Consider the following 11,074-nt stretch of genomic DNA (forward strand, 5'->3'; position numbering starts at 1 on the left):
TCCCCAGCCCTCCAATAATCCTATGAACTGTAATATGCTAAGGGTGCTGAGAACTATAATTCTGTGAGGAGTAAACTTCACTTCCCATTACCCTCCCTTTTATGGGGAAAAGCCACAACTGTTAAAGTGGTACAAAATATGATTTAAATATATGGTGTAAGTCTAACCTTAAAACATGCCTCCCTTGCTAAGGAGTTCCAGAGCTTGAGGAGCTTCCTACAGTCCTCTGAAGGGCAAAGTCAAGCATTCAAAACAGATTCTGCAACTTATTTAGGTCAAACCCAGCAAATATAGTTGTGCTCAACAGAGAGATGTAAATTCATTTAATAAACATAACATAATGTATAAAACAAGTGAGAAATCAATAAAATGTCAAGCTAGGTTGACCCTTTAACTGAAGCCTCCAGGAGCAGGTGAAGTCTAGTTTGGGAACACCATGCAAACATCTTCATTTGGAAATGAAATCATGTTCAGCTGTCTGTAAATGGAAGTTAAAGAAAGGAGTCAGATCCTATGATTATTTATTACACTTTATCCCACTCATTCCAGCATGATATAATGGTTAGGGTGTTGGACTAAGGTTTGAGAAACCAGGATTAAAATCCTTATCAAAATATTACCACTGGTGCAAAAAAGATTGGCAACTTTGGTCTATGTTCTCAGTGCCAAGGTAGGAAGTTGTTGCCCTTCATTCCCAATTCATTCATAACTCCCATCATTCCCAATTCATTGGCCATGCTGGCTGGGGCTGATGGGAGCTGGAGTCCAGTAACAGCTGGAGGGCCCACACATATCTCCCATCCCTGCTTTAAGAAATGGATATATTTCATTCTCTCCAGCCCGACGGAACAATGAAAAGACCAAGAGGTTAAGCTTGATCTCATTGAGCTCCTTTGAGGAAAGAAAGAGCATCTCTTCATTGGAGGCAAGCCTGAGAAAATGTCTTAAGAGTGATTAATTTCAGTGGACTCTCTTCTCCAGTCCTTTTTGTCCTGGTGGCATGTGCTGGTGTGCAGTATTGTCACCTTCTTCCTTTTTCAAATCCGAGCCTCGCATTTCCTTCCGAAGCCTAGAAAGCTTCTGCCCAGCTTAGGGAGGGAGGGACGATACTCTGGCAGGGCCCAATATTGCATGGGGAATACCGGCACCTTTTATTCTATTGGGGGGGGGGGGAAGCACTGTTCCTACCTCAAAGAAAGTGTCTAAGATCTTGTCAGTGGTGTACGCCTGAGACTGGAACTGCTGCTGGTTTGTCTCAATTGCTGTCATTAGTCGGAAGTAGAAGTAGAGATATTCCCACTCTCTAGACAAAGAAGAAAATATCATTGGGGGTACCAAACAGCTTGGGACATCAGTACTGATTAGAGCATCTCCCCCAGTACAGTATTAATTATTTCAGGCCCTAATCAGTGGAGGAGGCCCTGTTGGAGCAAGTGCTACCTAGCTGGTGGTCACTTGTGGCAGCGCCTTCTCAGAGGTGATTCCCTACTTGTGGAATGCCGTTCCTGGTTGAGAGGCATCTGTCCACCTCATAATTAACATTTAGGAGAGATGTTAAACTGTTACATAAATAATAATAAATAATAATAATAATGTTTATTCTACTGCTAAATTATTTTGTTCTGCTGCTTTTGGTTGTCTGAGGGGAAGGTCTTCCTTATTACTACAGTGGTACCTCTAGTTACGAACTTACAGTAATTCGTTCCGGAGGACCCTTCTTAACCTGAAACTGTTCTTAACTAGAGGCGTGCTTTCGCTAATGGGGCCTCTTGCTGCCGCTGTGCCGCTGGCACACAATTTCCGTTCTCATCCTGGGGCAAAGTTCTCAACTCGAGGTTAACTCTTCCAGGTTAGCGGAGTTTGTAACCCGAAGCGTTTGTAACCTGAGGGGTTTGTAACTTGAGGTACCACTGTACTGATATTTTTAAGCTTCTGTGGAACCCCGTTTTCTTCTCTTCCACTGAAGAGCAAGCTAAAAAATGTTGCAAGTAGATACGTTTTCATCTATTGGCTGCTGCGCCTCCTCACCTGTCCATCAACTCGAGGCTGCCATATTTTCCCATGACCGTCCGTCTGAATAATTCCTCCTCCTTTTCCTCTTTTGCTTGGGGCTTATCTGCAGAAGGGCAGAAGGAGACTTGACAGCATGCATAGCTTGGCTTCAATGTTAAGAACCATCTTCCTCCCTCTGAACAATCAGTGTTTGTCCTACTCAGAGTACTGTATATCCATTGAAATGAATGGACATAACTAACTTAGGCTCATTCATTTCAGGTTCAGTTGATGAGTGGGGGACACAAAAAAAGCCTTCATTTTGCAAGCATTGGCTGCTTGAACAAAAAGTCCCCTTTGCAGATGATGCCTTCAAAAAAAAAAAGACCAGCTGCTTGCTTTAGTTATGCATGCCTGCTCACTCAGCCAAACTGAGCCAAAGCCCGCCCTGGTTCACCAGCATGGCAAGGACAGTTAATGTGATGTCAGCTGATTGGCAAATAGGTATGGTTTGTGGGTGGGGAATGGCCTTGTGGGTCAAACTGGACCACCTGCTGGGCCAAAACACTCAAGGAGCAGGTGTGGCCTGCAGGGAAAGTCCGAGGGGCTGATAGAAATATTTGGAGGGCCACATTCGGGCCTGAGGTTCCTCACCCCTGCATTAAAGGTTCTAAGCTTGAGCCCAGTCTCAAAGCCTGCTACCCATCTCCCCAAAGACTCTTCTTACCTGCTACTTTGGCAAAAGCATCCTCTGCCACACTGCTCTCCTTCAGTTCGACCCACTTCTGTCAATTGGAGAAAGAAATACAACTCAGTGATTGGCACACTCATTCTGGCAGTCCCAGCCACAGCTATTCCCTGCCTACCCCCAGTTTGCATGGGCATAACCAGGGGGAGGTGGCGGAGCTGCCCCCTCCCAAATCAAGTAAATCTCTCTATATATAAAAATGTAAATAGGGCATGTGGGTGGGTGTCCACTTTTCACTGAAATCGCTTGACCGATTGAGGTGAAATTTTGACACAACGTCACATGCCAATGTCTGAAGGACCTTAGAAAGTTACCTACGGTAAGACAGATGTCACACCTGGGCGAAGTAAAAACCACATAAAAACCCTGTTCCAGAACACACAACTCACCCAAAAGTGCATGCTGGGGAAAAGAACAGAGAAGCAGCGTCTCCATTGGCTGCAGACAATTGGTGACATCACAAAATTCCACAACAACCAACTGAATTCCACAACAACCAACTGGGCCCAGCATTGCCCAGCAGACTGAATAGGTCGCAGCATTGCCCAGACCGGAGAACTGCACCATTGCCCAGACCGGAGAACTGACTAGGCCGCAGCCAACAACAAACTAAATATGGGCCTTTTACAGGGCCATGCCTTTGGGTAGGATAAATGTGTTGGGGCGGGGTGGGGGATTTTACAGAACACGCGTGGGTAGGGGAGTCTGGGTTGGGACAGGGCAAAATTTTACAGAACACACGTACAGTATTGTCAAAAGAAATCTGCTAGACAGAGCCAGACAGAGGATGATAACAGGTGGGTGTCCTGCCCCACCCACCAGAAATCCTGGGTACACCAATGGGAGCTGTGCTGACCTTTTGCCTCTTGAGCTCTAGACGCTTCACCAAAGCCATCTGGAAGTTGTCGACCAGGACCGCAATCACCAGGCTGCAAGAGAAAGGGAGAGAGGGCAGCAACGGGGCTGTGACTGTTCTATATTCCACAATTTACTAATTGCTTCCTCAAAGAGCAATGGAAATGTACATAAAACCATCGCTTTCATAAAAGTTAAAACAATCAGATATACAAAATCAGTTAAAAATACATTGCATATATAGGAACAATTACAAATCCAATACAGAGCCCAACTGCGTCTCAAGGCTTTAACAGCAATCGTTGCTATTCAGAGCCGGCCACCCATGAGACTGGGTGAGGCAGTTGCCTCAGTTGGGACAGGCAGCAGATCCAGCACACCGCTTGCCTCCTCCTCTTCTGCAGTCCCGTGCTGCCACTGCCACTGCCACTACCTCCTCTTCCTTTTCCTCTACTGCCACCTGCTCCTCTCTGGCCTCCTTTTACTTTTCCACTGCCTTCAGGGCAGCAGGACTTCCCTGGGCGGGCTGCTTCTAGTCGCCTCAGGCGGTAGAGGAGGCGGTGGCAGGGGAGCAACATTTTCTGCTGTGCCTCAAGCAGCAAAAATGTCCTGGGCTGGCCCTGCTGCTATTTAGTCTTTTCTTGGGTGTCTCGGGGTTTAGTTTATCTAAAACTTTTTACTTTCGCTTTAAGCTTTTACCTTGCTGTGCGTTTTGGAATCCACCCCACACGGTCCCCGTTCTGGTGTGATCAGTCAGAGCTCAATGTATTTAGGAAACAGCTAATCCCATTAAGAGTGTCTGGCTAAGACCAAGGAATCCCAAGTTCAAATGTGCTCAGTTGTGAAGCTCGCCAGGAGTATGGCAGATTTCCCTGCCCAGTTTGGTAAACTTTTCAGCCCAATGGTCTCAAAGCAGGGGTCAGGAGGACAGCTAAGGCACCCAAATCCCATTCCCCCGAAACCAGACGCAAGGTCGTATCCAAGCAGATCCTCCTCCACTGTCTCAGGCAGGACTAAATCTGCCACAACAGGGGCACCAGCTCCTGCGGCGCGTGCCCCTTTGGGGATCCCCCCGCAATATTTTTGGGGTGGGGACCGGGCCTCCCCCAGTGTCCAAGAAATGAAGAGGCGAAGCACGGAGTAGTGTGGTGAGGCTAGAGTGGCTCACATGCAGAGAATTGCCCCGTCGCAGCCTGACATCTCTGTGCCAGAGAGAACCTCGGGCCAGTCCTTCCCTATATCTATATCTATATAGATATCTCTATACATTTTTTTAAAAAAATAATCTTTATTAAGAATTATATCAACACAAATAAAGAATAACACAAATAAATAGATAAGACAATACTGTACATCAATACAATAAAAGAAGAAATCACATAATTAACAACCTCCATCACCTTGATCTTTAATATTTAATACCCCTTCAATTACTACTTATAATTCCCCCCATCCCTCCGCTCCTCCCTCCCCCCCCTGCATCCCTACTTCCCTCACCTATGTGCGATATTATTGGTATTTACCTATTTTATTCTGCTATGTTGTTTATTTTTATTCTTGATATACACAATCTTTTTATTATCCAATTACCTTGCGATTCAAAATCTACTCTATTTCCTATTGCCTACTTTCCCTTTCCCTATTTCTTAATCTATCTTTCTTCACTTTCCTATTCTTTATTAACTTTCTTTCATATATAATTCTACGCTTTCCCATTCTTTATTAGCTTTCTGGATAGAGCCTCCTCTTACTAATACTGTTAATTTTGCCATTGTCATGAACTCACAAATTTTTGATCTCCATTCCGACAATACAGGTACAGTATTGTTGATGTTTTTCAATTCTTAGTGATTAATATTCTTGCCACTGCTGTCCCGTAACGAAATAAATTCCTTTTGGGATGTCATCCGTTAGTAAGCCCATTAGGTATGCCTCTGGTTTTTGTGAATTGTCGTTTTAAATATATATTTTTAAATTCTTCATGAATCTTAACCCAGAACTGCTAACAGGGATATTGTGAGGATAAAATTCCGGGGTGGTGGTGGTGTGGGCGGGCAGGCAGTGAACAATGTATGCTACCTTGAGCACCTTGGAGGAAAAGCATGATATAAATGTGATAAATCAACAAACCTTCCCTTGACCTCCCATCCAAGGTCCTCTCCAGTAAGTCAAAAGCCTGAGGAGCCTAGACTTACTTGAGAAGCAAGAAGTACTCCACAAGGATGTAGATGATCAGGAAGATGATGATGTACCAGGAACCTGGAAAGAAATACATATGGGGTCTGTGGGTGATGCTGCTGCCTACGGGTGGGTTTTTCAGGAAATCTCCACGTTTAACAAATTCCCATCTTGCTCTTCAATCTTGACACGAGGCTGGGTGGGTTGTATTTTTTAAACTGATTGTGCTTAAAACTGTGCTACGTTCTATGCCAGGCCTCCCCAAACTTCGGCCCTCCAGATGTTTTGGACTACAATTCCCATCTTCCCCGACCACTGGTCCTGTTAGCTAGGGATCATGGGAGTTGTAGGCCAAAACATCTGGAGGGCCGCAGTTTGGGGGTGCCTGTTCTATGCACCCCCCTGACAAGCATCCTCTTCCCTCACCTGCTTCTTGACATTTAAGGTAGATGAGGGACCAGTCATCCAAAGTGAAGAGCTGGAAAAGTGTGAAGATGGTGTTGAAGAGGTCTCCGAAGTGTTTTTCGTCAGCTTCATTGAACATGTCACGCAGCACCACGGAAGACATGACTGACGGGTGGAAGGCGGAGGCTAAGGAACGAAATAATCAGCCTTGGAAATGCAGGATTTTTGGGAGAACACCATCCCTTTGCCTCTTCCAAGGTTTCGTAATTAACCTGCGGAATTCCCTCATCATAGGATGACATGACAGAAATCAGTGACAGTAAAATTTTGGGGAGCGGAAGAAGGCAGATCTCAGTGTTGCCCTTGTTAGAGCTCAGCAGGGAGGAGGAGGAGGAGGAGGAGGAGGAGGAGGAGGAGGAGGAGGAGGAGGAGGAGGAGGAGGAGGACAAAACTAGAATTAATGGCCTCTGTCTCTCATTGGCTCTGGCGCCACCTACTGCTGGCCTCCCTGCCTTCTGTCCTACCAGTCCCAATTGGCCCCAGCTGCACCTGGAATCTTCCCTCTCCATTCTGCTCTTTCCCGGGAGGATACAAAGGAAAGAGAACATGAGCAGAATAATGGCTCCGATGGCCTGGGAGGACAACACAAAAGTGCTTGCGACGTCCTGGAGGTTCTCCATCATTCTACATATAAAAGCAAACAAAGAAATAGAGAGATAGGTAGGGTTGTAAGGTCAGTTGCTGCCAACCCTTCTGCCCCACACCCCACCTTCTAAAACCTGGGAAGTTGCTTTGGGTTCCAGATGACCCATTTTACTGAGCAAATTACAGTTCCAAATATTCTTTGTGGACAGTGATAGAAGAATGATTTCAAGGTACCGGACAGGAGGGTCCTAGTATGTGCTGGAAGCCCTCTTGTGCAATATTGACTATGGAGGCGCCAAGGAGCTCTTCTATTCCCCTCCACCCCCAGCTCGAAATGTTGGCACTAACCGGAAGGTGAGCAGGAAGCGGATGGCGCGGATAGCACGGACGGCCTTGCAGATTTTGAGGACCCGGAAGATACTGAGTGAGTTGCCGCTTCTGCCTATTCTGTTGGTGAGGAGCAAGGGAAGTATAAAATCCACCACCGTGATGCACATAATGAAGAAATCTGGTGAGGGGAAGAAGAGGAAACATAGGAATTAAGGCAGACCCACATGAAACGGTGCTTCAGGCTGTCCGCTGAGCTGGCAAATGTAGCATGGAAGCAGCGTTAAGCTTATACAACTAGTATAACATTACAGGCATTCCAGAGAAAACAACAACACATAGCTGATTTCTACCCCTGAATCTTGTGTTCGCTTGGTACCAACCTCCTCATCATTTGAGAAGGGTCTGCTGTTAGTTCTGCACATGTTGCTATTCTCAGGCAGTCTGCTAATTAAATTGTTTGCCCTGGAATCCCTTGGTATCAGCCAGGGCTTTTTCTCTCAGCTTCAACCTGCCAAAACTCAGTTCCGGCACCTCTCAGGTGGGCGCCATTGCCATGCTAAGAGAACAAGGGAGGCGTCCATGGTGGGTCCCGGCACCTCTTTTTCTAGAAACATAGCACTGGCCTCAGCGCCTGTCTATACCCCCTTGACCACACTGCAAAAAGACCCACCAATGTCATTCCACGGATCGCGGAAATAGTCGAAGCCCAATGCAATGAGCTTGAGGACAGCCTCGAACACGTAGATAGAAAGGAAGGCAGGATCCATGGCAGCAAAGAACCATTCTGGTGCAAGAGAGGAGAGAAAGAGAGAACCATTGATTGTGAGAAAGCCACTCTCCTCCATGATGAAAGCTGCTGTGATCTGTGGAGATAAGAGGGTGGGTAGCCTAAGCGGGGAGTGGGGGCAGTAGTCCCTGGTTGAATCTCCACAGGAGATAAAGGTGTGGGTGCAGGACCACAGATAATGCCCCTAAAGGCAAGGCCAAACTCTGAAGTGGTCTCAGCAAGGTTCTGAAGCAATTGGCTGGTTTCTATCGGGGATAGGTAATCACTGACTAGCGTTGCTTCCTGAAAGGGCCAGTGCCTTATTCTGCAGATACAAGGCCCTCGGGTCAATATGGCTTCCAACTGTGGGGATCTCTCCTGAGGGCCAGCTGTCAGAGTCTGGGAGGAGAAGTTCTACCCAGCATTCATGCGCTCTACGTGGGGCTACCTTTGAAGGTGATCTGCAGGGCTGTCTTAAGCATATCTGGCGCCCTGGCGCCGTGGTACAAAGATCCCTCCGGCACCCCTCGCCCCATTTCCCAGCGCGGCTGTCTGGCGGCCTGCCCCACCAAGCCTTGCCGTAGGGCAGGCCCTGGTGATCCGGAAACTACAACTAATCCAGAATGTGGCAGCTAAACTGGTGACTGGGAGCGGCCGCCAAGACCACATAACAGCGGTCTTTAAAGATCTACATTGGCTCCCAGTACGTTTCCAAGCACAATTCAAAGTGTTGGTGCTGACCTTTAAAGCCCTAAATGGCCTCGGTCCAGTATACCTGAAGGAGCGTCTCCACCCCCATCGTTCTGCCCGGACACTGAGGTCCAGCACCGAGGGCCTTCTGGCGGCTCCCTGATTGCGAGAAGCCAAGTTGCAGGGAACCAGGCAGAGGGCCTTCTCGGTAGTGGCGCCCGCCCTGTGGAACGCCCTCCCATCAGATGTCAAAGGGAAAAACAGCTACCGGATTTTTAGAAGACATCTGAAGGCAGCCCTGTTTAGGCAGGCTTTTAATGTTTAATCGATTGTTTTATTTTTCTGTTGGGAGCTGCCCAGAGTGGCTGGGGAAGCCCAGCCAGATGGGCGGGGTATAAATAATAATTTATTATTATATTATTATTATTCAGAAGAAGTCTACGGAGCAGGATTATTTATGAGGAAAGAAATGCTTCTCCTGCGGGCTGACCTCCCCGAATTTCGACCACCGCAAACGTTTGAGCCACCAGCAATATGGTATTGATAGCAACCACAGAGCAGATTAGGAAGTCAAAGATGGAAGACTGAGTCAAGTCGTAGATGATCTTATGCAGCAAGACGAGTTTTGGGTGGATCTTCTGCCAAGCATACGCCACCATCTCTCTCAGCGTCATTCGTCTGTGCTTCCTCTTGTGATGATGGCGGCCCTGCTTTGCTAGAGTTAGAGAGGGAGGAAGAATCGTTTGAGGGTGAGGGCAGCGGAGGCAGCTATTCCCCTCACCCAGTTTCTCAGACCGCATGAGGTTGTCCCCTGCAACAAGGGCCTGAGTAGCTCAGTTGGATAGAGCGTGGTGCTGACAATGCCAAGGTTGCAGGTTTGATCCTTGTATGCAACAGCGGCATATTCCTGCATTGCAGAGGGTTGGACTAGATCAGGGTCCCCAAACTTACGGCGCTTCGGGCCGGTCCCTGCAGTGCTGATGCTGCGGTGGGCCGGAGTGCAGGAGAGTGTGCGGGAGCGCACGCCCATACACGTGCATAAACGCTATTTCCAGCGCACTTCCAGGTCGCAGGAGCACCAGAAATAGCTGAAGTGTATGTGCACGGGCATCCTCCCACCCGGGTAAACCTTGCCGACCTCTGATCAAGAGTTTCATGCTGTACGCATGAAAGCACCCGAGACCTGGAGAGAAGCTTTTGTAACTCTGATTCTAAAACCAGAGGCAGATAGAACTCAGATGAAGAATTACCACCCAATCTCCCTTTTAAATGTGGATTATAAAATTTTTGCAAGTATTCTGGCCTCAAGGTTTAAAAGGGTGTTAAACGATTAAATACACCAAGATCAGGCGGGTTTTTTGCCCGCAAAACATATGAAAGATAACATAAGAAATGTGGTTGATGTGCTGGAAAGGCTGGAGGTAAAAATAAATACCAAAGCAGTATTAATTTTTATTGATGCAGAGAAAGCTTTTGATAATGTTTCTTGGAGTTTTATGATATATTTTTTTGGGGGAAAGATGGGGGTGGGGGAGGGGTTTATTAGTGGTATAAAGGCGATTTATTCTGAACAGAAAGTGAAAATTATTGTGAACAATGTGGTACCAGAGGAAATTAGAATAGAAAAGGGAATCAGGCAAGGGTGCCCACTTTCCCCTCTACTTTGCATAACAGTCCTGGAGGCAGGGGCGTACCCAGCACCCGGCAGGTTAGGGCTCCTGCCCCCCTCTAGAAGCAATAAAATTAAAATAAAATAAACACCCGACACGGCAGCTTGCCGACCAGCTCCCTGAAAAGCAGCTCCTGCCCCTCCCTCCCCGCCTGACTGTCAGGCAATGCAGCGGCTTGAGTCGGGAGAAGCAGCCTCCAGGGGCGTAGCCAGGATCAAAACTAGGGGGGGGCAAGCCATGGTCGTTCAGGGGCGGGGCCAAGGCACGGAAGGGGAGGGGCCACGAAGTGGGCGGGGCTAAAGGGCCAGCGGGCCTGATGACATCGTGGCAGCGGCAGCAGCGGCCACCTTGTGCTTCTGGGGCTGGTAGCGTTGGCGGCTACCCTGCTTGGCTGGAGAGGACAGGAGGGTCGGGCAGGCGAGAGGGGGTGGCAGGGCGGGCGAGGGCGAGGCAAGACACGGCCGCAGCCACGACGGCTCCGAGGTGTTGCTGCATATCAGCATAATATTTCAACCATGGTTCAAGCCCCACCTTAGGAAAAAAATCCTGCATTGCAGGGGGTTGGACTAGATGACCCTTGTGGTCCCTTCCGACTACAATTCTACGATTCTATTGATATATTACCATACCATATGCATCGTTCTGCTTTCTTGAATTGTCCTACTCCTAGGCATAGCAGCCAACTCCTAGAGGCCTAGGTGCCTCCCCCCCCCCCAATTACTGGTAAATACCGTATTTGAAAGAGTCATCCCCCCATGTTGATGGGCTTTCTATTTGGGGCTTATCTGCCTCCCC

General features: G+C 47.9%; 1 protein-coding gene across 1 annotated transcript; it reads right to left on the bottom strand.

The window, feature by feature from the left end:
- Positions 1 to 203: 203 nt before the first annotated feature.
- On the bottom strand, positions 204 to 7,363 carry LOC132591334 (cation channel sperm-associated protein 1-like). The gene is made up of 9 exons (XM_060269587.1): positions 7,172 to 7,363; positions 6,771 to 6,862; positions 6,200 to 6,343; positions 5,791 to 5,854; positions 3,597 to 3,669; positions 2,720 to 2,777; positions 2,029 to 2,116; positions 1,189 to 1,303; positions 204 to 478 (listed from the first exon to the last, which is right to left on the bottom strand). The coding sequence occupies exons 1-9, from the start codon at positions 7,318 to 7,320 to the stop codon at positions 449 to 451; spliced, it is 813 nt and encodes a 270-aa protein (XP_060125570.1). The 5' UTR covers positions 7,321 to 7,363; the 3' UTR covers positions 204 to 448.
- Between the last annotated feature and the right edge of the window lie 3,711 nt (positions 7,364 to 11,074).

This window comes from Zootoca vivipara, chromosome 17 (genome assembly GCF_963506605.1).
Source record: "Zootoca vivipara chromosome 17, rZooViv1.1, whole genome shotgun sequence".
NCBI lineage: Eukaryota > Metazoa > Chordata > Lepidosauria > Squamata > Lacertidae > Zootoca > Zootoca vivipara.